This window comes from Drosophila suzukii, chromosome 3, assembly GCF_043229965.1.
Source record: "Drosophila suzukii chromosome 3, CBGP_Dsuzu_IsoJpt1.0, whole genome shotgun sequence".
Classification (NCBI taxonomy): Eukaryota; Metazoa; Arthropoda; class Insecta; order Diptera; family Drosophilidae; genus Drosophila; species Drosophila suzukii.
The window spans coordinates 12,503,517-12,530,624 of NC_092082.1; the positions used below are offsets into that span (position 1 = coordinate 12,503,517).

Genomic DNA, 27,108 nt, shown 5'->3' on the forward strand with positions numbered 1-27,108 from the left:
TTGTTTAAAAATTATTTAAGTAAGTTTCTATTATTATTATTATTATTAAATACTGTTTAATTTTAAAATATTTCGCCTTATTTTAATATTTCCTGTGTATCAACATATTGGTCAGGGGCCTGGCCATATCGAGATGAGCATGTCCAGCTACTCACGTGCCACATGCTTTGATTTCTTTCGTTACGTTTCATTACAACAATCATGCTGTCTCTTTCGTTTTCCATAGACCCCTCTCTTTCTCTCTTCTTTAGTTGGAGTGGCATTTCGTGTTTTTGCCATCGATGAGAACACACAGAGATACTCACAAACACACCAGAACATTGCGGTTTTGATTTGCTGTGGCTAAGATTCTCAGGAGAGCAGCTAGGAAATTTCATTTTGTTTAAAACCCCAAAACAAAAGGCAACTTTTGCATGCCAACACAACTCGAGAAGGCCAAGGAACATCATCATCCAGGAAAATCAGCAGGTCCATTGGTAATCGGAAAATTGCAACAGACCCTTGGCCATTGACCAATGGCCATGGACAGCATGCCTCATGCACTTTTATTATTATGTCAAATATTTTGCTATCCCTCCAGTGATGGATTTTCTATCCCTCACCTGCACTGTGCGAAATCGACAGTGACACTCGATATATTTCATCCCGAATGGCAGTTCATTTGTCTTCACCTGTCTCGCTCCCAAAAACTTTGTGGCTTTGCACTTGTGCCAAACAACCCACACACATGGTGGAATTTAATTTATTTAGCAACTAAATCGATGAGAGACACAGCATCAGCATTAGAAGTACCAAAAATGGAAATGCAAACAGGAAGAACTCTTGAAACAATGGCTTTCAATGGACAGATCTTGCTCTAGGACAGGAAAACTTTTCTTGGGCTATGGTCTGGCTAATTTCTTGTTTAAGTTAGCAAAATCAAAATCTGATTTGCAGCCGAACTTTGAGAAATCTATTGGTGCTTTGAGAAGTCGCATGATATTAATTGCTTCATAAATAATTACCTCAGAAGTTATTGTAGATTTGGAACAACTTAAAAATGGTCATTTAATTTCCCAACCTTTTGCTTCTCATAAAAATAAGCTTTCTACTTTAAAACAAATTTTTACAAATTGCTAGTTGGTCAGAACTTAAAGGAACTTTAGTCATTAACTAAAAGTTCTTTAAAAGAGAATGGTGTTTTTCGCAGGTTACTCTGTACCTTTTTTTTAAGTTTACCTGTGCCTTTCCTCACTTTTCTGATGCTCAAAATTTTTCAACTTTTTAGACGGCTCCGAGACTTTTCCTCATTGTTTTTGGTCAACATTCAATGGGGCTTTTTCGAATGCCAACTTAAAAGTGAATGTCCCCCGTCGCACACATGGAAATTTACCATTCTGTTTGTTGTTTAGCTGTCTTTCTCCTTTCTTTCCTTTTTTCATTCACTTATTTTGCTGTTCTTGTTGTAATGCAAAAAGCGCATCAGGCATTTGTATGCATTAGCTGGCAAAACGAACATTTTATGGCAGCTGAGGGGGTTGGAAATGCTATGGAAAACTGGGAAAAAGGAGGGGAAACTAGCCAGGAGAGCTGGGAAATGGCTTTAGCACAAATATGCATGTCGGCACATTCTTGCATAGAATTGCACTTAAATGCAGAAAATGGCACACAGGGTTACTGGTGGGGTTGGGGAAAACTAAGGGGTGTTGGAAAGCCCGGGGAAAACCGAGAAAATGCGGCCATGGCTGGACAAGGGCTTGTTGGGCACTTATAGGGACGTCATGAAAATCAGGAAACAGGATATATTAAGTTTGAGGAATGGCCAAGGCCTGGACACACTAGTGATGTTGCAGGGTTGTCGCAACAATAAAACAGCCGCAGCAGCAGCAACTCAAGAAGAAGAATTGCTATAAAACTGCCCCCTGGCCACGCCCCCCGCCCTCGCCTGCGACACTTTTTATAGTCACCCATAAAACAGCAATAGCAGCAGCAGCAGCAGCAGCAACAGCAGCAGCAACAGCACAGCAGCAACATATAGCTACAGCAGCAGCAACAACGCTCTTTTCAATTGCCTGCCACAATTTCTATTAGTGTAAATATGCAAAGTACATGAAGACATGAGGCTCAACTTCCGCTGAGCTTGGCAATATAAAATGCAAAATGTAGCAATGTTGCTGCTGTAGATGTTGCCACTGCTGTTGCTATTGGCATTTGGAATTCGTAGCTACAATTGCTGGCCATATTTAAAAATCTCATTTCCAAACGCTTTTGCCATTCACACTTCATTTAGGAGGGGCAGAAAAAACAGAAATTTAAAGCAGGCGCCATTAAATGAATGGAGCAACGTTTGAAAACAGAGAAGAAACATTAGTGAAGCAAATTGCAATGAGCAGGAAAGCGAAGTGAGAATTTCCCTGAATGGCATAAAGGGTGGCAGTGGGGATTGCAGAAATGCTAATGACTTAATATCCTCTACCTGGCAGATATTCCTTTGAAAGCCAGCTGCCAGCAGCGTGTTAATTGGAAATGTTTCCCCACCCAACTCGGTCTAAATAATTTTATGATTTGCTCAATTAAATGCTACTTTCGGCCCTTTATCAAAGCAATTTAATTTTATTAGTCACAAGTTGGTATCCAGCATCTAAACCGGCTTTTATGCTATTTATAATGAGTGGCCACAAATTAATTAGCTTGAAAAATTTATTTTCTGGCTGAAGGACGTATTTACTTTGGCAATTAAAACGGATGTTTTTATGGGTTAGCAAAAATGGTTGTTCAAATCAGTATATCAATCAATTCTAATGAATGAAAATATTTGTATTTTACATTTACTTTATTTAATGGTAGTAGAAAATAAGAAGCATGTTATAAAAATAAACTTTATTTTATTTAATTGAAAATAAATCTTTACTCAACTGCTCTTCAAATTCCACATTGTTATGTTTATCTAATGATAGACAAAAAGTTTTCCCACCTAAAGTTAAAATAAAATTTCATGAATTAACTTTTTTTTGAACCAGCAAATTCTTATTGATTTAATGGAGAGGCAAAAACTTTTGCCATGGCCTGAAATACTTAAAATATTACAACTCTGGTTCAAATTCCATTCGGAAGTCGGACATCGAGGCGCACTTTTCGCCTATGCCAGACAAATATGAAATATTAATAATCCTGCGAGTTCAGGCCATGGTCATGACTCAAAAGTTGGCCGCGTTGGCGTTGGGGCATTAGAAATGCAAATTTCACCGTCGAGCGGCCAGACTCTATCACTTTAATGCTTTCACTGCGATTTGGCCCGTCTGGCGACCCACTCTCCTTTTTTTCCCCCTGATTTTTTTTCATTTCCCGGTGAATGCAACACGTGCGCCATAAATCATCTCGGGAGGCGGTCGTCTGATGGTAGGAATATGGTAGGTGGGTGGGTGGCTAAGCGCCCGTAGCGAGCCAATTTCAGAAATCAAATCAAAAATAGTTTGCAAACTTCCAAGTGCTTTAACTCCCGGCAAACAATGCAACAAATTGCAGCCCGCGCAGGAGGAACTTTGTAATTGTCTTCTAGAGACACGTGGGCGCCGTTGGCATTCCCATGGCCACGACCATGTCACCATTATGACGCTGTTGCTCCTCCCGCTTCTCTCGGCCAGGCCCACTCCTTTGGGCCACAAAAGAGGGCCATAAGCGAAGTCATAGCATTTGTGGTAGGACGACGTCTTTTGGCTCTTATGAGGTGCCTGCGAAATTCATTGTCTGGCCGCATTGCTGGAATAGCCAAGATGCGGAGAAAGACTCTTATCTGGCGTCCCAAAGAAAGACTCTATGTGGCAGGGGGTCTAGAAAATATACGAGTTTCAGAAATAATGGGGACATTTAGCGGTCATGAAGAGAAGACCACGATCTTGCCATTTTTAGGTTATATTACTTGGCATTGGGTTATCAATTTAAGTGTATAAGGGCTTTATAATAACTTTTAAATACCAAGGATAAAAATAAAGGATTAAAGGGATAAGACCCTAAGTCTTTGATACCTTTTGAACTTATCATCTCATATAAATATTGTTATTAACAATATCTTATAAACTCTAATTCAAAATGTTCATATGTTTTTAAACCTTTATATTGGTTGAAGTCCATTCCCTAGCATAACCTTGGTATAAAATGCTAGTAACAAAGGTCAATAGATTCTGAAACTTAATTGCAATATTTTACGCAGCTGGTTAAAGTAGGCCAGTGAATCGTGATACCCACCCAGTTCACATTAGTTCAGTTCAACTGAAGCGAACTCAACTCGATTCCCTGATGGACCCAAGTTTTTCTTCACCATCGAAAATTTAATTGAATGAAAAGTTTTTGTCTGTCTATGAGAAGCGCTGCACCACCCCCTTCGCCTTAACTCTTATGTGTGTGCCGGCTGTTAATTTGCTTTGAATGAAGTCGAACATGTGTGCCACGCCCCCCCGCCGCCTTCCCCACCTGGAGTTAGCATGCATATGTGTATGTAGATATGTGCATGTGAATAGTTCGCTGGCATATCGCCGTGCGTTGCCATTTGTGGGTGCAAATGTCACGTTGACTTGGCCTGCTAGTCGTTTCCGTTTCCGTTGTAACTGTCGTTTTGTTTGCCGCTCAGCTACGTGATGTGGGTGGTTGGGTGGATTGGTGGGTGGTGGGGTGTGACTCAGTGGGTGGGTGGCAGAGCGTGTGCCGTTGACAGGGAGACTGTGTCAAAGGGTCTGACTGCGGCTCCGTCTGATGCTTGATTATGGTGTTAACCCCTGCGTGAACTTGCACCAGGTGTGACCCCATGTCTCCCCCCCCCCCCCTGTATCTACCCCTCACTTTCCCATTCAAATGTCAGCATTTCAATTGGCTCTCACACAACCCCTGGCCAAAACAGTTTTCATGCTTGTTAGGGAATTTGTATAATGCATAAAGTGTCGCCGCCAACTTTGCGTATACGTAATGTGCAATGTGGCAAACTCCGTAGACCGTGCCGTGATGATGAGCAATTAGCAAACAATGGCAGCATTTTCATTTTCACTCAAAAACAAACATCGCCCCTGTCGTCCAGTGAGTGAGTGTATAAACGACAGACAGATAGTTAAAATAGGAGTAAAATAGTAGACAGCGAATGGGAGTCTCATTTTCCACTTGGGAATAAGCTACCACATCGTTTGTTTATAGTGCACAAAGAGAAAAAATGTATTAATGAATGTGTTAAGTTTACTCCTTTAATAGAATGATAAACTTGTGAAAAAACAAGCTGAAGGAATTTCATATTGCTCACGATTTTTGACTAGCTGACTGACTTTATTTTTTAAAGTCGTGGCAATCTAAAGCCGATTAAATGTATGAACTCAAAAAATATTGTTAGGCTGTAGATCTTTTTGAAAAATAAATCAAAAATGAAGCAAGTGTCATAAGGCCTTTACTAATACCTATATCCAACATAGAATTTTTAGTTTATCTTAGCAACGATTTCCTGGTTTTTGGTTTTCAAATGGGACTTTTGCATCTATAAACTATCTTTTTTTTGAGCTGCAAGTGAGTTAACTAATGAAACTTGGCTGAAAAAGTGCTGACCCTGCAAAGGTCCGAACTGGCAGCTCATAATTAAAAGTCAACTGTTTTATGGCTGGGCGGGATTCGGGATTTGGGATTTCGGAGTACTCACCAGTTGGTAAAACGCTGACAGGACTCGCAGTGACATGCGGCGACCCATCCGTTGGCAGTAGTAATTCCGAGGAGCTGTCAAATATTTGGGGCCCCGGGAGGACATCTTCATAATGCAAACTATCCGGCTTTATGAACGGAGTTGGCTCAGCGGAAGTTGTAAAGTTGTGCTCATCATCAATGTCAGTGGCAAACGGCGTTGCCTCCTGCTGATCCGTTGATGTTGCTGCTGTTGCTGCTGGAGATGTTGCTGCTGTCGCCTGTGCTGTTGCTGCTGCATTCCGCTTGCGATTGTAGTACTCGTAGTTGGTTTTCGTTGCTGCCACACTGGCATCGCTGTCATCAGTTGTCGCCGCTGTCGCAGTCGTGGCTATGATTTTATCCTCGACCATAAATTGCACTTTTTTGCGTGAACCCGGCGTGATTGCTATTGCAATTGTGGCTCCACTGGTGGGTGTAGGTGTTGATGTGGCCATGGGCGCACCCGGGGGCGTGGGCGTGGCAGCTGTCCCCGTTGGCGTTGGGATATAGAACTGTGACTTGCCCGCGGGCGTCACCAGTCCAGAATTGTCAGCCACCGGTGGAGGAAGTGGCTGGAGTGCTGGAGTCGTACCCACTCCAGGCAACTCCAGTGTGGTGGGGCGCTTCAGTATGGACTTGATGGCTGGCGAAGTGGGCGTCACAGTGAGCACTGTATAGGTCGAACCATTGTTCTCCATTTGTTCCTTTTCCACCTGGCCGTCCACCTTGGTCTTAACTGTGGTCATTGGCAGTGCAGCAGGAAGACTTGGAACCGCTGCTGTGGGCATTTCCGCCGGCTCATCCGCTTTTTTATTGCGCGGCGGTCGTCGCGGTCCATTGGATGGGGTATCTCCTCCAGAAACTATAATAATTCGCTCATAGCTGTCACCTGGATCGGAGTTATCACCCGATTTATCGCCCAGGCTTATGCGCTGGCCAGCAATGGCGGCCACATTACCGCTGTAGAACTTGGCGGTGCTCCTCTTCCGCTCCAGCTGGTCATCGTTCAGCTGGGCATCGGCCACGTCGAAGAGGTCGTGGGGCTTCCTCAGGTTACCCTGCAGCTTGCCACTTTCGCTTGAGATCAGGTCATAGGGATTGACGGGGCAGCGGAGTATGGATCGCCGGCTGGTGGCCCTCGAGGAGGCCAGGCCGCTGCTCTGCAGCAGGGATTCGTTGTCCTCCATCAGCCAGAGGTCCGTGGGATCGGGAACAGCTGTTGGAATCGGTACCCCTAACCCTTGAGATTTCTGATTGACGGCAGGGGCCGGTGGAGGAGGCGCCCTGGTACGAGTGCGTCCCCTGGGCTGATTTCCCCCCGTCTCACTGCGACTACGTGACTTGCCGTCCGAATCCTTGGTGCTGGGCTCCGGGGACAGGAGTCGCGTGCGTCGCATCAGGTCGTAGGGATCCTTCTGCGGATCCAGAATGGAGGGACGTGATTTCTTCGAGGTACTCACCACACGCATGGTGGCCGCCATGGGTCGTCGCGAGTGACTGGAACCGCTGACAGACGGCAGACGCACTGTGCCCCCACTGGTGGCGCCAATGGTGGCCAGGGGCAGCCGTGACCCCTTGCACTTCTTGCACACGCTGGCCTTCTTCACGTCACGTTTCGTGCCATTCAAATACTCGGCACAGGAGCAGATCACCACGGCCAGAGCCGTGGTCCCGGGGACTCCCTCCGTGGCCGCGAAAATGGCCGCCGCATGGGGATGGTATCCGTAGGATGGACGGGAGGGAATGCCACGAACCGTTCCGTAGATCCAGGGCTCCGCGTACTTCATCGAACGTGAGAGGGCGCTGGGCAGGAATTCGGCGGCGGGAACCGGTGGCAGTTGATAGGCGGCCATCATCTGGTGGTGCCCATGGTGCTGCAAATGTTGCTGCTGCTGCTGTTGCTGCTGCTGCTGCTGCATCTGTTGGTGTTGCTGCTGCAGGTGCTGGTGCTGCTGCTGCATGTGCAGCTGCAACTGCTGCATGGCCTGCATGCCGCTGACGGCGGCTAGAGAAGCGTTCTTGTCCCCGCTGTCACCGCTGCCGAGCGTCTTGAGCCGCTGACTCCACGATTTCTTGGACTTGTCGTACATGAGCTGTATTGGAAAATAATTACAAAATTTATTATGAAAAAAACGGACAACCAAATTAATATTTTTAGAAAGTTATCTGTTTTGAATAATCACCTTAGCTTAAAGAATTTTTTTTTAAATTTGATAGCTCATAAGAAAAGCTAATACTCTGCTATGATTTTAATGAGTATATTAATGATGATTATTCTTAACTATGTTGTAACTTTTTATGAAGATCTTTGTGTCTGGATGTGTAATTATAAAATCTTTTTTTTGGTATTTTAAAATGAGTATCTTCAACACTATACATACATAATGGAAGAGATTAAGTTAAATTTCTTGTAATTTATAAACTTGTTTTTTAAATGTTTCTTAATCCATAACATGGTCTTATTAAATACAAAATATTTAAGAATGTACCATAATTATAAATAATTTGCCATGTCCATATAATAAATTGAAAACTTCTAAAATTAAATAAGTTATAAATTAAAATAAACTATCGATTTAAAAATATAATTTTATGTTAATTTTAAACACATGGGTTTCCAATATTTTCTTGTAAAATAGTTTGTCGAAAACGGTTGCATTTATAAGACTTATAGGAATGAAAATAATCATTTGTCCGAAAACTTATATGTTGGATTTTCCTCCCGGTTTTTGTATATTTTAAAAGCATTACCAACCTCTCTGTCCCTGTTGCTAGTGCGCTCATAATACCCAATTTAAACTAATGGCTCCGATGCACTCTGTCCTTTGTTGCTCATCAGCTGAAAACCGCCTGCTGCCTGGAATGAAAAAGATAAAAAACGGAAAAATTATTAAAGCGCAACGCGTCCAGCGGGAAATCCGTTTAGAAAAGTTTTATTATTGAAAAAGTTTAAAATGCGATTATGTGCAGGCAGGGGTAAAAGAGTAGTGGCCGTGCTGCTGGGGTTTCCTCTAATGTTTGTGTTTTGCTTCTGAGTTTTTGAGTCTAATGAAAGAGGGTCCAATCAAAAAAAATGGTTCAGGATTAGGCAGGAAATTGATCTGCAAAATATTTCTTGTTTACCTTAATTAATTTGGCCCTGAATGATTAGCATTTTTTTTGTTGCCAGCTGTTTCTGTTCAGCTTTAATCACATCAATGCTCGAAACTCAATTTGCCACACACAAATCCCCAGCAATTTCTCACAATTCTCTAGCTTATTCCTACTCCATGGCTGCCAAATCAAATAAACCAGCCAAAAGAATATAAACCGCATTCAAGGCTCTTTTTTTTATTTTTGGGAAAGTTCTTTTCAGGCTGCTTTCACTGGAGATTGGCAGAGAGAGAGTTGGTTTAGCACCTACACACTGGCTGAAAAGCGGGCAACTTTGTTTTCATTTCGCCAGTGGTACTAGTTGTAGTGAATTTTTGTCATCATCGTGACCACTTTTCACAATCAGTGGGCCAACTGGACGACGGGCCAGAATCTTTTCCGGCTTTCTTGTTGCGATTGTTGCTCTTTCTGTTGCCAGTTTCGTGATGATGTTGCTGCCGTTGCATCCTGCAACTAGATATTAATCAAAATGCGAGGCGAACTCCCACGCGAGAGGTGTTGGCCCAGTTTGGAGGCCAGAAGGAACTGGTAGCCGGCTTAGTCTTGGCCAGACTTTCTTATTGTTGTTCTGTGTATTTTTTTTTCGTATTTGGTTTGGGTTTCTTGGCCAGCAAACACGTCCGCGTGCCCCGTTGAAAAATGTTGATAAATGTTGACAATTTTTCCGGCAACCACTCGTGATAAATCTAATTTTTCTCTGGCCCTGGCTAGCGCCTTCAACTTCCAGTTGGTAGTTGCATTGTTGTCAACAGCAGCAGCAGCAGCAGCAGTTGTTGTTTTGTTCATGATGTTGCTCTCTTGCAGCTTTGATTACACGGCAGTTGCTGTCCTTGTGTAGGTGTGAAATAAAATTAAAAACGTGTCATTTTTTGCTTTATCGCCTGACGGTCGAGGTGGCGCCAAAGTCCCGTGGGCAAAGTGTGAGTGGAGTATGACCCATGACCCCGGCAGCAACGGAGCAACACAACAATGTAGCAACATGAACGGTAGCGACAGCAACACGGACAGGGCCCGAATGAAATTTAAGCCACGTTTGTTTGTTGCCGGTGTGACTGATGGTTTTGGGTTGGGTATTGGGTATTGAGATTGTAAATTCGCTTTAAAGCGAGTGTCATTTCCTAAAAATATTGCCTATACGCGAGGTGGAACCAGTTCTAATAATGATACAAGCATTCGGCTACTAACATGCACATAAATATATTTTGAAGTGTCAACAAATCCCATTCGTAGATTATTTATAGATTTTATACAAAAATAAAATAGTGTCAGGCTCAAATTGCACATATTTCTAATTATTTATTTGGCTTTTCATGTCAAAGTGTCAAATAAGTCTAAAGAGATTTGGGTTGGCAAATTTTAGAGCGGTAAGCTTTTAAAATGAATTATAAATTTAGCAGATTTAAAGATCAATAGTTTGTTTTGCGACAGTTGGTGTTGTTTAATCCCTTCAAAAATCTTAAAAGAATATAAATCATATAAAAGGTTAATTTATAATTGTTTGAAATTGGTTCTGCATTTCTTATTGTTTCAATAAATTATACCATATTCACATGAGATTTTTAAACTGAAAAGAAATTAGCATTTTCTTTTCATTCAAAGAAAGACTAAAGGAAGACCAGATTGCAGAATTTACTTTAAATTTCAAATCTCATTTGAAGTTCATCTTCATTCTATTGATTCCCTTCCATTTTAGTAGTTTTGTGAAAGTCTTTCACTTTTGTCTGCGACTTCTTTACCTGGCGCCTTCATTTCTCACTCGGCATAATCAGCAATCAGAGAAAAGAATTTGCATTTAAGCGGATTTAAGCTGTAATTAAGCACTTTGATTGTCTCTCGCTGGCTGGCTGGCTTTGGCCTAATCCGTTTTCCTTCCAGCTTCATAATTTTTCACGCTCAATTGGCCACGACTTTGCCCACGTTTCTTTTTTATTCGCCGCATTTGCGCCAAATGCAATTTGTCATTATAAATTTACGTCAGTTTAGGCAAAGGCAAAGGGCCAGGAGATCGAGGGGCGGTGGAACCATTACGACAGATGCAGCCAAGTTGCACAAAAGTTTGCCAACGAGTGGGCGGGAAAAAAAGAAGGAACTACTGCATTTTTCAATATATTTCCAAGTTGACTCTCTCTCTCGGTGCACAGAACTTTTCCTTTTTCTTTTCGATTTTGTTATTGTCTTGGCCCTTCGGTGGCAAGGTATCGGTTTCCCAGCCACCCACGAAACTTGGCCATTCCACAGATTGATGGTCATATGAAAAAGTAGTTAACGCCCCATCGAAACTGCAGCCGAAGTCGAAGTCACTGCAAAAGCCGGGCTAATTAAGTGACCGAGGGTTAAAGTTTAATATAAATTCCAGTAATCATTTGCCCATTTTCAGCTGCGGGAACATTTAAAATGCAATTACGCTGCAGATGGGAAATAAAGGAGCTCAGTGCAGCTCAGGGAATATGTAGGTACACCAAGGGCTCCATTGATGTGAGCACATGCTGCCCGTTGGATTGGGATCATGCCATAAGCGGCTTAGCGGACTGCAGACAGTGGCCAGCGGACAGCCAGCAACTCCGGTTTCTCAGGTAACGCAGACACATCAAGCATACGCTCCGTTGTGCAGCTCTAAATTAACAATTTCATTTAGCTGCTTGCCAGCAACTTAATTTATTCAAGTGATGACGTCGCCGGCGCCACCGTTAGCAGTCATCTCGAAAAATTTTCCAAGGAAATGGGAAAGCAGAGTGGTGGCGTCATGGGGGAAAATGCAGAACCAGACGACGACGACATAATCACCGCTTTGGAGCTCCAAATTTACGCGCTGCAAACGCTCGGCTAAGCTTGGCTCAGGCTAAGAAACATAAAATAGTTGGGGGAGTCTTTGGTATGATGGTCCTCAAAAGGGATCAGAAAGCGCATGGGGGATGGTACAGTAACACTGATAAAAAGCTGGGTAGAAATCATATTTGATTTAGTATAATGGGTTAATTAAATCACTAAAAATCGAAACACCTAACAATAATGTTGAGCGTAGCTCTATAACAAACCCAACAATCTTTAAAGACTTTCAAATAATTTTACAATATAAAAAAATATTTTTAATTGATGTGAGAGTGTGGAACTTTTGATTTACTCTTAAATTAAAAATCAAATCAATCATTCAAATAGAGCCAAAGCAAAAGAATGGAATTCTATGTGGAATTTTGTATACTTTTTAATTCATCATCACATAGTTAAATATGAAGGGGAATTAATATGGCTAATTTCAAGAGCCTTTTCCTCTATTAAAAAATATTATTAAATATAAAACTTGCAACGTTCTAAAATAGTTTTTATAAGTTCTGTTTTTTATTTTTTATTCAACAAGTTCTAATTAAGACTTGTTTATTTAATAAATACTAACTAATTCGTTCCTTTACTTTTGTTAAGTGGGGTTTTGACTTAACATTTTTTTTGTGAGTGTACAGCTTGCAGCATTTTCGCCTGGCAAGCGTTGTAGTGGAAGCAGCAGCTCATCCTGCGCAGGAGATGGAGTAGCAGGAGCCGCATCAGCTGCCTTAAGTCCTCTCCGAAGGCGACGTGTGCAACTTTGATGATGCTTCCCGCTTCTGCTGCAGTTGCTGTTGGCCCACTGCAGCTGCCACAGGCGGTTGCCAAAAGAACCCGACGGATACGGATGCGATCCCCCGACGAAGATGAAGTGCCTGACGGCAGACGACTGACTGGCAGCGGAACCCCCAGCGTCTGAGCCGGCACTCCATTTATATTGAATTAAATTTATTGAAAAACCTAATGAGGTATCTCCCTGCCATCAGTTGCAGCCTCGTTTCGGCCACAATGCAGTCGGCAGATTTATGCTTAGACAAATTAATTTATGCGCCAGACATTTAGGTAAATTGCGAAAGGCATAAATTGCAAAACCAGTATGGTAAACTTTTCGGGGCATTAAAGTAATTTACTAAAACGCATACATGCTTTTACAAAGTGAGGGGGATGACAACAAACTAATTGAATTTGCTACTTAGTGAAATGTGAAATGTTAACAACTTTTGTGGTACATTTGCTTGTAGGCTGTAGGCTGTTGGATGTCGGCTGTAGGCTGTGTGGGCAAACTTTTACCAGCCAAGTTAACGAAGGGAGGGGTTTACTTGGCCTTAAAGTGCAGGAGCAGCAGCAGCAGCCATTAAATTTGCACAATTAACCAGACGCAAACGGAGACTGTCTGGCCGGGGCGGCTCAACTTTGCTAAACTAATTAAAATGCATATTCTGCAGCAAGTTTAGCAACTACTGGCAACATAAATGCGAAAACTTTCGCTTGGTCGCCAAGTTACAGGCAACAATGCAACATGCCAGTGCAAATGGGATAGGTAAACAAATGGCCTGGTGGCCTCCTAACTCGACGGGATTCACTATCCCCATCCCCAGCCCACAGCCACTATCCACAGTCCACATGCAACCGCTGCAGAAGGACGACACGTTGATGACAGTTTTGTCCTGGGTCCAGGGTCCCTGCAATTTGTATAACATGCTGGGCAGTCCCTGCCAACTCCTCGCCACTCCTACTGCGCATTTTGCTAAAGCAAAACTTTTTGTAAACTCATTAGGGCAGTTGGCCAAGCAGCCAGCCAAGCGGCTGCGCTAACCAAACGGGCCAATCCAAAAGCCAGGACCAACAACAAGGCCGGCACAGAAGGCAACTTTTTGAAAGAAAACAGCCATCCAGTGACAGGGCGGTACACTAGGAAATTTCTGTACCACAGCCTATAAAATATATATCAGTATTTAAAAAAATATTTATCATTATTAGAACACAATAGCTGAACTATAAACAATACCAGATAACAACATTACATTATATTATATTTATGATACAGAAACTAAGCTTAATAACGTTTTGAGGGACTTATAACATTTAATTATATTCTTATATTTATACCAAATTTAGAATGATTACCTCTTTCTAATACCTCTTTCTAAACACTTATGATCTTAAGTGGTTTAATTAAAATGGTGGAATCGGTAGGTAAGGTTTTACAATATTTATGGACTAATTCAAGAATTCTATAGGTTTTTTTACCGTGTAACAGATGAGAGGCCGTGGAAAAAACGGGACCAGGGACAGTTGCTATGTTGCTGGGGCACCAGGACCTCTGCTGAACACCGGGATAAACAAAAGGCAGGACCGGGCCAAGATAAACAGGCAACTTCTTATGCAGGCTCGGGCTCACTGTCGCTTTTCATGCGGCTAAACATGCCCGACGGTGCAGTTGAAATTTTATTTATTGCATTAACTCGAGACCGTTTCCTTGGCGGTTGGAAAAGTGGGCGGAAATCGCACCCGTGGGCAGCTCATAATAAACATAATGAAAATGATGCTCATAATGAAGCGCACTAATCGACTGGCAGTTGCTTAAAGTATTTATAACTTGCAAGATGGGGAACTGATTTAAATTTCGGGTTTACGGAATGCAACTGCGATTTAACATTCGAGTAGATACAAAAAATATACATTTTATGGGAATTAACATATGGGGAAAGTGCTCATTTTGCAACGAAATTGATTGTGTGGAAAATTTAATGTGCGTGCGACACTTTTCATAGCCTACTTTTGAGTGTTTGCAAATTGCAGCGCCCACAGACTGCATAATTGCGAGCATATGTAAAACAACACCCCCACGTGTATGAAAGTGTGTGTATTTTAATTGTTAACACTCACATTCACTTTGGCTGAGGTTTCTGTTTGAACATCGCAACTCATTTCAATAATAAAATTGACTTGCTGGCCGCATTATGTGCGCCATTTATTTATTACCCAGGGACAGCGGCGTTCGGGCGGCATTTATTAATATTATTTGAGTGAAAATAATGATGTTGGTGTTCAGTTAAGTGTAAAGCACTTTGTGAATATTATTTTCCAATTAAAAGCGGCCCCAAAAAGTCCCCGATCATTCATTCCCATCTGGTGAAAAATGCGTTTCGGAATCGATTTTGGCACTCGGGTTCAATGCACCCGAGGGTCTCATAAATTCCCAAAGGCTTGCGGTCATCAAGAGATAAATGCTGAAAAGCTAAGATGATTTGTCTTGACACGTGTCAAGATGCTGCCCAGAGAACTCAATTAGTGACTGCCACAAATTGGCCTCAGTTGATAGTTACTTTGAGGTTGCTTCTGTCCACATCCATGTCGTTGTCTCAATTTGAGTAGGCGGCGACAGGAATTGTGACAGCCAAGTTATTGCAAAAACAATATTTACAACTGAAGTCAAAACAATTAACCCAAAAAGGACATAATTTTATCGCAGATATTTAAACTCTTGACTCCATAACTTGAGTTATTGGATCCCGATTTAGATGTGGGATACCTCTATGACTTTGTAATTGAAACCTCTAATAATCTACGTTCAAATATTTCTTTGAATCGAGGGTCACATTTTTGACCCATTTTAGTTCAATTTTTCCGTATTTCCAATGGTTTTCAGAATAGGAACCCAAAATCGCAATTCTAGATACCATAACTTGAGAATGTGGAATCCGATTTAGATGTGGGATACCTTTTTGAGTTTGTAATTGAAATCTCTAATAATCTACATTCAAATATTTCTTGGATTTGATGGTCACATTTTTGACCCACTTTCATGTTCTATTTTTCCGTATTTCCATGGTTTTCAGAATAGGAACCCAAAATCGCACTTCTAAATACCATAACTAGAGTATTTGAAATCCGATTTAGATGTGGGATACCTCTTTGAGTTTGTAATTGAAATCTATAATAATCTGCATTCAAATATTTCTTGGATTTGATGGTCACATTTTTGACCCATTTTCATGTTCGATTTTTTCGTATTTCCATGGTTTCCAGAATAGGAACCCAAAATCGCACTTCTAAGTACCATAACTTTAGTATTTGAGATCCGATTTAGAGGTGGGATACCTCTTTGAGTTTGTAATTGAAATCTATAATGATCTGCATTCAAATATTTCTTGGATTTGATGGTCACATTTTTGACCCACTTTCATGTTCGATTTTTCCTTAATCCCAGGTGTTCAGAGTATGAACACAAAATCGCGATTCTAGATACCATAACTTGAGTAATTGGAACCCGATTTAGATGTGGGATACCTCTATGAGTTTGTAATTGAAATCTATAATAATCTGCATTCAAATATTTCTTGGATTTGATGGTCACATTTTTAACCCATTTTCATGTTCGATTTTTTCGTATTTCCATGGTTTCCAGAATAGGAACCCAAAATCGCACTTCTAAGTACCATAACTTTAGTATTTGAGATCCGATTTAGAGGTGGGATACCTCTTTGAGTTTGTAATTGAAATCTATAATGATCTGCATTCAAATATTTCTTGGATTTGATGGTCACATTTTTGACCCACTTTCATGTTCGATTTTTCCTTAATCCCAGGTGTTCAGAGTATGAACACAAAATCGCGATTCTAGATACCATAACTTGAGTAATTGGAACCCGATTTAGATGTGGGATACCTCTATGAGTTTGTAATTGAAATCTATAATAATCTGCATTCAAATATTTCTTGGATTTGATGGTCACATTTTTAACCCATTTTCATGTTCGATTTTTTCGTATTTCCATGGTTTCCAGAATAGGAACCCAAAATCGCACTTCTAAGTACCATAACTTTAGTATTTGAGATCCGATTTAGAGGTGGGATACCTCTTTGAGTTTGTAATTGAAATCTATAATGATCTGCATTCAAATATTTCTTGGATTTGATGGTCACATTTTTGACCCACTTTCATGTTCGATTTTTCCTTAATCCCAGGTGTTCAGAGTATGAACACAAAATCGCGATTCTAGATACCATAACTTGAGTAATTGGAACCCGATTTAGATGTGGGATACCTCTATGAGTTTGTAATTGAAATCTATAATAATCTGCATTCAAATATTTCTTGGATTTGATGGTCACATTTTTAACCCATTTTCATGTTCGATTTTTTCGTATTTCCAATGGTTTTCAGAATAGGAACCCAAAATCGCACTTCTAAATACCATAACTTGAGTATTTGGAATCCGATTTAGATGTGGGATACCTCTTTGAGTTTGTAATTGAAATCTATAATAATCTGCATTCAAATATTTCTTTGATTTGAGGGTCACAATTTTTACCCATTTTCATGCTCAATTTTTCCGTATTTCCAATGGTTTTCAGAATAGGAACCTAAAATCGCAATTCTAGATACCATAACTTGAGTATTTGAAATCCAATTTAGATGTGGGATACCTCTTTAAGTTTGTAATTGAAATCTCTAATAATGTGCATTCAAATATTTCTTTGAATCGAGGGTCACATTTTTTACCCATTTTCATGTTCGATTTTTCCGTATTTCCATTGGTTTTCAGAATAGGAACCCAAAATCGCAATTCTAAATACCATAACTTGAGTAATTTCTATCCGATTTAGATGTGGGATACCTCTTTGAGTTTGTAATTAAAATCTCTAGTAATCTACATTCAAATGTTTCTTTGAAAAGAAGGTCACATTTTTGACCCATTTTCATATTCGATTTTTCCCAGTAAAAATTCCATTTTGATCTGTTTAAATATTTATTTATATGTTTTGTAAACTATAAAATGCTTAATAATTATATGTTTAAAGTAATGCAGTGCCCGCCACTTAAACTAATGTTAATATATGCTTTGTAAATTCTTAGATAATTTAGCGAAATCGAAACTACAAAGAGATGTACAAATTGAATAGGTAGTGGTGTTTTTTCCCTGAAACTATGCTTATATCATAGCTTCAGAAACCGCTTTCTCTTGCTGATCCTGCTCATCCTTTCTTCTTACAGTTCCGTGCTCTCCATTTTGGGGTTGGCATTTTTGATCCCCAGGCTCTTCAGTTTCCGAAGTCGCTGGATCTGGTGACGCAGCTTGTGCCGAAAGACGATCTGGTGATTAACGGTCTTCAATTCGTCGACGCTGCAGCCTTTTAAATTCCGCACTGTTTTGGCCAGGAGTGTGTCGGTGATGAAGTACTTGGCCTTGGACAACCTCATGTACTCCACATTTTTCTGGGCAAGCTGCTGGCGGTACAAATACAGGTGATAGCCCACGCTCGGCGACTTGTGTTGCTGCTGCTGATAGCGATGTTGCTGCTGCTGCTGGGAGATAGTTGCTGCCGGTTTGCTGTCGCACTCGTTGATAAGTTTCTGGTAGCGGGGCATCTTTGCTCGATTTATGGAAATTTGTTTCTTGAAAGTTTTCTTAGTCAAATTTAAGATATTTTTCTGAAATATTTTTGCTGATTTTTCAAAAACCTTGCAGTTCCGAATAATGTAATCCGATGTTGCTTGTTCAACGTTTGCAGATCGTTTGATGTCACTTCCACCACCCACAATGCTTTTTATACACCGTCAACTGACCGTGTTTACCTGACCTCTTACGATCCCGACTTTTTTGGTATCCTCAACCATGGACCCATTGTACCTGACGTCCTACCTGCATTTTTGACTTATGCCCCTTCGGCTGGCATAATAAAAAACAATTCATTCTTAATCTGCTGCCGGTCGTAAAGTTTTAGTATTTTGCAAACACTTTCATTCTTAATCCGTTTCACTAATCCGCCCACGCGGCCGCCCCGGCAATTTACAACAAAAAATACATATATCAACTGGCGCGAATAAAAAGATTAAGTGACATTACACAACGTATTTTCCCGAGCAGCTGAAATCATTTGCAAGCGGCTGCCGGATGAACGTGCATTTTCCTGTCGCGAAAAAGGGTGAACTGCAGCGAAGGATATAGCTGCCGGGCAGGATTAGCGAGCGGAGACAGCTGCTGCGATGCCTTTAGGATTCATTAATGATCTCGGAGAAATATGGCAGACGTCTCGATGATCGACATGCATAATGACATCCAGTACTGAGAAAAATTGTTCGCCTATTTGGGAAACATTTGGAATTTGGCCATCACTTGAAAGTTGATGAGCCTTTGCTTTATAGCAATATCTCCTAAAAGCAGTCTTATGATAGTAGAGTAGGTTTTAGTTTTAATAAAAATATCTCACATGAATACTTCAAATACTTTTGCTATCTGTGACATATCTCATACACCAACTTTTTTAGCTATTCCCCCACTTTACATTATTCATTATTTGTGTAGGAAGACTGACTTTGCCAGTCATTCAAAATCGCCGAGATTAAGTTTCATAACTGCCTTGTCAGTGGAGGGCAGCAGTGCAAAGTGCACTCAGGAGAAAATGGAATGGAAAATGTCGCCTAGATTTCAGGGCAACTTTACCATATTTTCACATTTTTTTTTGCCTTGGCATAAACCATCATGTCAAGTTCCTGATCAAATAACACAAAGTTCAACCTACTAAAATAAATACGGGGCAACAAAAATAAAAGTAATCAGTTCAGACAACCAGAGAGAGGTGGAAAATTGAGGGGGGAAAGTTATAGACCTCTGGCAAAATTATGGCAAACTTTTGTTTTTTTCTTTTTGTTTTAAAACGTAACGAGACGAAACGAAACTTTTCAAAGTTGAATGTTGAAATAAGCAATTTTCGCGTTGAACTATAGAACATATATACATAGCACGGGTGCCAGACTAGACAAGAAGGGGCTGGAGAAAAAAATAAAAAAGATTGAAAAGTAATTGCATTCAAGAGCTTGTAGTTAAAAATTTATGGCCATAGTGCCCAAGAATCTGGGGAAAAGGGGGAAAAGCGTGAAAAAATGTAGCTGATGTAGTGCTTTTGCTGCTACTGGGAAATATTGAAAATGTAATTCCAACTGTTGTCTGCCCTGCGATGGTAATTGCAAAGACCGGCAGCTCGAACGGCGGTATTACCAACAGAACGGCGAAAGCAGCAGTTCGAAATAAAAGTAAGTTAAATTGAAAATGAAATGCAATCAGCTTGAGTTCTTTGGCGCACTTCTTGGCCATCCAGATACTGTATCTACGGCTGTATTTCCGTCTTCATCTGCTGGATGCATCTCCATTTCGCAGCTGCATTATTAACGAAAGGTGTGAACATTTTAGCCGTGTAATTGACACGGCACAAAATAAACATAAAGCAAAGAGTGGAGATTGACTTTCGAGCACTCTAAAGTTCAGAGTTAAGAATGGAATGGAATGGAATTATAAACAATTAACATAAAAAACTTGGGATTTAAAAATATAATTAATTACTTGAAACAGAATTAGATTTTTTTAAAAGTAGTACTTTTTTAAAGTACCTTAAGACTATTTAATTTATTTATTTCAAAATATAGAAATCTAATTTCATTTAAATTTCAAAGTAAAATCTATAACCAATTAAATCTAATTATTTAAAATGATAATATTCGTTCTTTAAATAAATGAATGCCAGTTGACTTCAAGCAAGATTTTTTACTCTTTTCTTGCCGTGCAATTTTCATGCAATTTTTGTCCAATTTATGATGGGCAAACATTCAGTGCCCACTTTCTGGCCTGGTTTAATGGCTTATTTTCCAGGGCTATTTGTACAAATTTTCCTCTCCATCTGGCTGCACATATCCTATGCACAAGTGTGCTTCAGCTTTAGCTTCAGCCTCGGGTTTTGGCCAAGTCGGAGGCTTTGCTGAGTGCACAATGAAATTGAAACATATTAAGGTGAGCTCTGGTCCACAGACAGGCGGGATTTGCCGATGAGTTGGGCCCAAGGCAAATTGAATTGAATGCTGCATATGAAGCAGGAGCAGCAATACCGACAGCAGAGTGCTTTAAGCCTTACTCAACTTCATGGGATTTCAAGCCAGTGTCACAACATTCGGGGGAGACACAATTGCAACACTCTCGACACTTATCGCCTAATCAAAATGTCATAAATCAACTGACGGGGGTACGCGTTTGATTTGACAGCCAGTGAAGTGCCAGCTAAGCGTTAATTTGCGGCTCCCTAGCACAATTAAAGCGCCATTCAAAGTCAAATGCGGCATTCGAAATGCAGGGCACATGCGAAAAATGCAGCTGGTGAATTTTGCGAATTAAAAATGGAACGCCGGAGTTGGCTTGGTCGGTGGTGGCAATTAATTAAGGAAAACCTCAGTGCCATCGCTCAAAAGTATGCAACACACGAACCGCAAAGGCAATGAAATATTGCAATCACTAAAAGAATGAGAAGCCACCAAAAGGAAAACGAAGGGGTTGGGGCATTTGGTTAGTCGGAAAATCCAGAGGCGCTTGCAGCTTTTTCGGTTTTCTTCTCCATCTCCAACTGCAACTTCTTCTCCGTCGTCTTCGACTCGGTTGGCTGACTGAAGCCCGCTTGCCAAAATTAGTTTCTGTGTCAAAAGTTTGAAATGAGCAAGCTCTTGGCTTTTGGATACACAGAAAAAAATGGTGATATTTTTTGTGAATTTACTAATCCAAAAATCCAACAATCAACAGAGTTTTTGGGAACTAATATTGGAAGTAGCAGAATTTAAACAGTAACCATGAGGAACAATGGAATATTTATATCTTTCGGTTTTCTCGACAGTACTTGAACTTGTCTTGGAAATATTAAATATATATTTAATAAATAATATAAATATATTAAATATACAATTAAAAAAAATTTTTTTTTCTAAAATGCTAATAAATAAATAATTATTTTTTCTTAGTCATAAATTTGGAGTCTACTTTAACATTGTAGCTCTTAAAAATCCCAAAATCGCAAGTATTAACTTTATAAAATACACAACAAGTCATAAATGATGTCCATTTTTTCCGGGTGCCAGCTTCGCCCAGTAAAAACTAACCAACGGAAGCCAGAGGAAAAACCACTTGGCCGAGGGCGAGAGGACAAAGTTTGCTCTGCGCTGATGTAGTTAAGAATTGGCAGCAAATGCTGCTTAATTTCAAAAGAAACTTTACGTATTTGTCATGCGGCGCACATTCATTGCGGTGTTCATTTGAGCGCTTATTCAGGCAGGGCCAAAAAAAGAAAAGAGTAGAAAATGGCAAGTCTCAGCTTCCAAAAACAAGAAACCGCAGACATTGACAAACGTTGCCTTGGTCACTCGAGAACAAGATGATGGCGATGCTTCTGCATCGGACACTCGTTTAATAATTCATCGGATTCATAATCAGAATCGCAGTCAAAGAAGTGCCGATGCCAGAAGTGTGGGCAGCTTGAATATTCGCGTTAATTTGCGGTCGCCGAGCCGAGAATGCGGTCTCCATCCTCGCACTCTTCCATTGGCCACTTGTGCGCCTCATTTCCTGTGGCCGACTGCCATTTGACTTGCAGTTTCCGTTTCCGTTTCAATGACGCTTTGATTGGCCTTGCGGTATCCGCTCCGTACCCCTCGAAAAGGTTCGACTATTAAGCGATAATTATTTGTGTGGGCAAAGCGTTTCTTCGCCGACCACATCGCAAACTTTCGAGGTTGCCACGCACTTCAAATACGCGCTGTGTATTTGGCCAAGAGAAGTGGAGTTCTTTCGGCCACGGTTAATGAGTGATGTTGATCTCTGGCTAGCACTGACTTTAATTAAAGAAAGACAAGGCAAGCATCCTCTACCAAATGACAGTGCATTAAAACAGATAGACAACGCATGAAAAAAATGGTGTTTACAAATAAACAATTCTTTATAGCAGTTTAAAATTGTGTCAACTTAATGTTCTCATTTATAAATGTCAAACAAATTAGTTATTTCAAAAGTAGTTAATAAACATTAATTGTCCATTAAAATTTTCTATTAAAATTTTGTAGTTGTAATTAAAATCTGCACACAATCAATTTTGTAAATTGATGACAGAACGAAAACGTTGTTCTAAAATTGTAGGACTTATTTAGAATTATTTATTTAAGATCTTTTTACTCGAGAGACAATAAACTTTTAAAAAAGCAGTTTTTCCAACAAGTAAAAATCATAGAAACTAACAAAAGCTCTTAAAACGTGAAAGATAACTTGCTGAAGGTCGTCAAACTAGTCCCTGAGCAAGTATTGATCCCGTTTGTCCCCCAAACGGAAGGAATGAATAAATATTTGGTTGCAAATCCAAATCTGTTTGAGTGCGGCACACAAAGTAGCCAAATAATCGAAGAGTCTCTCAAAAGAGCAAAGACAATAAAACAGATTAAATTTGACTCGATGAGACGTGCAAATACGTGCAGAATATTGAGATATTCGCACCATATCTCACCTGTTTAATATCCGTATCTCGGTTGTTATTCGTTCAATGGCTTTGTGTTGATTGTTTTTCTGTCAATTTTTATCTGCAAGTAAACATAAATAAATTGTTATCTTATTAGTGCGCTGAGTGCTCTGCAGTCTGTGGTAATAAATATATGTGATATTTGAATTTTTTGGCATCGGCAGTGGCCAATGGCCATGGCAATTGCACAATTGCAATCTTTACGTTTAATTTAGCCGCTGAAAGTTGCGCGCAATTAAGCAGCCATGCAAGGCCTGAATTTATTTTATTCCATTTCTATTTGTATTCGCGACTGAATTTGCATTGGATTGGCGCACTCTGCTCTGCAGATAAACAAACACGCTTCGTGCCTATCGGATCGGATGGGGAAATTCCGTACGATACATATATGGTATGGTATGGTATGGTGTGGTCTGGTATAGACCCCCCATACGAGGTGGGGGATGGGAGAACTGGAGCTGGAAAACTTCATTATTATCGTATTATATCGCATTGCTCTCGGTGCGGGTGCGTGGGCGTTGATTTCTTCTCTGGCCGTAAACATTTCCGGGCCGAGGTGGGATGCAGTCGTGTGTGAAAATGATTTTAAAATTGGCGCTGAATTGTGCAAATGCAAAGACAATCAAAAGGCAATGGGCGTTGATGATAATGGCGGAAAACAAAGCAAAATCGGGTAATGGTGGTGGTGCGGGGCATTTTGGTAAAGTGAAATTTTGACAGCTTTTAATTGTGCAGCGATGCGAGCAATGTTGCTGAATATATATAAGCCAGTAATATATACATATAGGTGTACATTTAACTGAATCTGGCCCTTTTCCACCGGCACGCAATTATCAAAACGCATCACGCGTCATGGCCAGGCCCAAACGATAAGCTGCAGGTGAAAGGGGAAAGGGGGCGGTAAAAGGGGGCGGGGCTGCAGGTGGGCAACTGTCAGCTTAACGCCTCAACGAGCAAAGTGAAGGCAAAATTGCATTTGCCTTGGAGGCCGCCGCAATTAACGCGGCATCATTTCTATCCAACTTGATGATATTTCAACTTGACTTGGATTGGTGGTAGATTAACCCTACGTTTTTTTGTGTCTCAAATATTACAACTTAAAAATTGTAAATATAAAAATAAGGTAAGGGTCTTGCTTGTATGAAAGCCCTTCTACCAATTTTGTAATTTAAAATATCTTTAGAAAAAAGTTACGGACATAGGCAGCTTATTTGGTTCTAGCCTAAAATGTTCAATCCATTTTGTAATTTTCTAGCCGTGGCATTTAATTAAGACAATACTATTGTATTTAATGTCGTAAAATATTTTAGTAATATAAAAATTTTTTATTCTAATTCCTTTAGACTAACCTTTCCGCTATAAAATGGTATTATTTAAAAAAAAACTTTTAAAATGGAATTATTCAACTATAAATTATTTATCTTTAAATTATTTTAAGTTTAGTCTGAAAAATTATATATTTTCTTTTAACTTGAAAATCAAATATCTTTTAAGTGTTAATAAAAACAGGCTTAAGTTTATATCTCATTAAACTCAGTTAGAAGCCATTTTCCGATTCAGCTCTTAGAGGGTTAAATGGGGCTTGGCTTGAGACCTGAGCTTACGACTGTTCCGTGCGAATCATTATTAATAGACCAAAGTGAGAGTTTTCTAGCGCTGCCGCCGCTCCTTGCCTAATGGCAAAATGGCAAAGATGGCTAAATGAGTGCGCACTTTAAGCCGCCGCATCTGAGCCGGGAAAACGCCGAGGAGCAGTCATCATCAGTTGTGAAAATGGCTGAGCCTCAAGGCCTCAAGGCTATTTATAACGCTTTTCACTCACACACACACACACACACGGCTTAATTAAAAACTGTTGAGCTTTTGCCTGGCATCGGGGCATTATGCAAATGCACCGCACTGTACCACATCCTCTGCCTTTCAATTGCACTGCACACGGGTTAACGAAGCATAAATCTCTCTGATAAGCTACAATCAAATGCAATCAAACTAAATTCAATTTAATGGGAAATGTCGGGGGGACTAGGATCCAGAAACCAGGAACTAAAGACTAAGGAGCAGCCGCGCCAATCCGAGCCAGAAATCTGGCTGCAAGTCGAGTGAAATCAGCTGGAAGGGAGCAGTCGAGGCAGCTGGAGCAGCCGGTGACTAAATACAAATTACAAGCTCAAGCTCGGGTTCAATCTCGATCCCAATCTCGTTGGCAATCTCAGCCTTCCTTTCGCTCCAAGGTGCCCAAATATTGGCCCAAATTGATTAGATATGCCAGGTGAAGTCGAAACTGGAGCCGGATATAAAAGGCAAATTTAATAGAGGGGATAATCGCAATTTATAAAACCATCCTTATAAAATTTGGACAATTTAAAAATACCTAACAGTATAATTTAAAATTTAAATTAGGAATTTAAAGGAATACTCTTAAAAGTGAATTTTATTCAGATTTTTTTAGTTTAAAGTAGTGTATAGTGCACTGTATCTTTTAATCTAAAACCCCAAAAGCTGTGAAAAACGTACCCAAAATTCACGTGGTTCTGAACTTGGGGTTCGCTTAGATCCAGTCAAGGTTGCTGCATAATCGTGTCCTTTCAGCGGGCTTATAAATATTTATAAACACGTCAGGACCCCATGCATGTTGGGTTACTTAATGTTGGATTTCAGTTTTCCCCCTCAATTTTTCCGGAGCTGCGAAGTGAGCTTCAGCGTGTGGGAGATGCGTGGAAAGCGAGCGAATTGCGATGCGGAAACTGCAGCGACAGCTTCGCTTGTTGCTGTTGAACTCAGCCCCTTCGATTTCCCCCTCAAAGACCCACCGATTTCCGCCCCTCACTAACAAACTCCCCCACTTTACTGACAATTCAAGCGTTACGAAAACGTTTCTGCCCCGGCAGCCGTAGCCTCTGCTTTTTGCCCTCTGTCTAGTCTATCTCTGTAGCCCCTTCAGTGCACTCTTGGCCCATTTCCCCGACTCCCCATGCTCCATCTCCAGCCCCTTTGCCGATTTTATTGGCATCGAAGGCCGTCGACAGGCAGCGACCGCAGAACTGAGCCTCTGATATGCACCGAGAAAATATAGTGGTTATAATCTCACTATATTCAATATTTTTCTGAATTCTGTAAGAATCTGTTATTTTTATGAGTTTAAATAGTTAACTTTCCTTAAATCATTCACATGCTAGTTCAATTTTCTCTCGTACCTTAAATACCCTAATCAAAATCTATTCCTATGGTATATTATGACAACTATATGATTAATAAGCTGATTTTAAAATAATAGAAAAATACTGCAGCTATAAACATGTTAAGAAAATGTATAATAGGATAGGATAGGATAGGATATATGATAAAATATCTATATCTTTAGGATTCTTTCTAGTAAAAAATGTGAATTTCTAAGTGACCAAAAGTATAGGTTATTTTTAGTTTACTATGGGAAGCGCACTACTGCCTGTTGTTATTTTTACGTATTTTTTAAAAGCTTCGTTTGGCAATTAAATATATTTTTTAAGTTCCTTCAATCAGCTATGGCTTTTCTCTCAGTGCTTTGTAAACGTTCCCCCGTCATTTCTTTTTTTAGCTGACTACTGGATGCCTTTCGCCTTTGCCACTGCCTTCGCCTTGCACACATTTTGCCGAATCTCTGTTTGACTGTGTGTTTGAGTGAGTGTTTGCCTAACATTGTTCGATATTTGGTTCAGCGGCTGTGCCCGCTTTTCCGCCCCGTTTTCCACACTTTTTTCCACATTTCCACCGACCCTTGCCCCATATTCTCCGACGACTTCTTGGCTTCTGTTCATTTCTTGACTTGGATGTTTATCTTCAATGATTTGCGATTTTCCGGCAATTTACGCAAAAATATGTGACGAAATTTCAGCACTCCCCCCGGCAGCCGAAAAGCTGTGTGTCTACTGAACTGCAACAGTTTCGTGTTTTTTATTTCATTTAAAATATCTATCTTTCCGTCGGTCCCACCCCCTTACAATCTTTATGCGTTCCGCGCGTGACGCCAGAGTCCCAAAAATTTGCAGAGGAAATTAGCGTGCAAAAATGTTGATGGCAAATATTTGCGAGTGGGTCGAAGGGGGGAAGACATACAACTCCCACGCTCCTCCATTTGCTTAACGAATTTTGTAGATTGTCTCTGGC

The 27,108-nt window shown here is 40.5% G+C and overlaps 2 protein-coding genes across 4 annotated transcripts in view; both read right to left on the minus strand.

The window, feature by feature from the left end:
• The window catches only part of RhoGEF64C (Rho guanine nucleotide exchange factor at 64C), a 103,483-nt gene that overhangs the window by 26,808 nt on the left and 49,567 nt on the right, over window positions 1-27,108 (minus strand). For 2 of the 3 annotated variants that reach the window (XM_070997071.1, XM_070997072.1), the window contains exons 3-5: window positions 22,954-23,026; window positions 8,426-8,527; window positions 5,651-7,763 (exon numbers count right to left, since the gene is read on the minus strand). In XM_070997071.1, coding sequence (XP_070853172.1) covers window positions 5,651-7,760 — 2,110 coding nt within the window. In that variant the 5' untranslated portion in view covers window positions 7,761-7,763; window positions 8,426-8,527; window positions 22,954-23,026. The remainder of the gene's footprint in view (window positions 1-5,650; window positions 7,764-8,425; window positions 8,528-22,953; window positions 23,027-27,108) is intronic. The other variant, XM_070997073.1, reaches the window with a different exon arrangement.
• Window positions 17,466-18,304, minus strand: LOC118877291 (uncharacterized). The gene has a single exon (XM_036815349.3). The coding sequence runs from the start codon at window positions 18,014-18,016 to the stop codon at window positions 17,636-17,638; it is 381 nt and encodes a 126-aa protein (XP_036671244.3). The 5' UTR covers window positions 18,017-18,304; the 3' UTR covers window positions 17,466-17,635.

Coding starts and splice junctions, on each gene's coding strand:
- LOC118877291 (XM_036815349.3), bottom strand. CDS start 18,016: ATGCCCCGCTACCAGAAACTTATCAACGAGTGCGACAGCAAACCGGCA.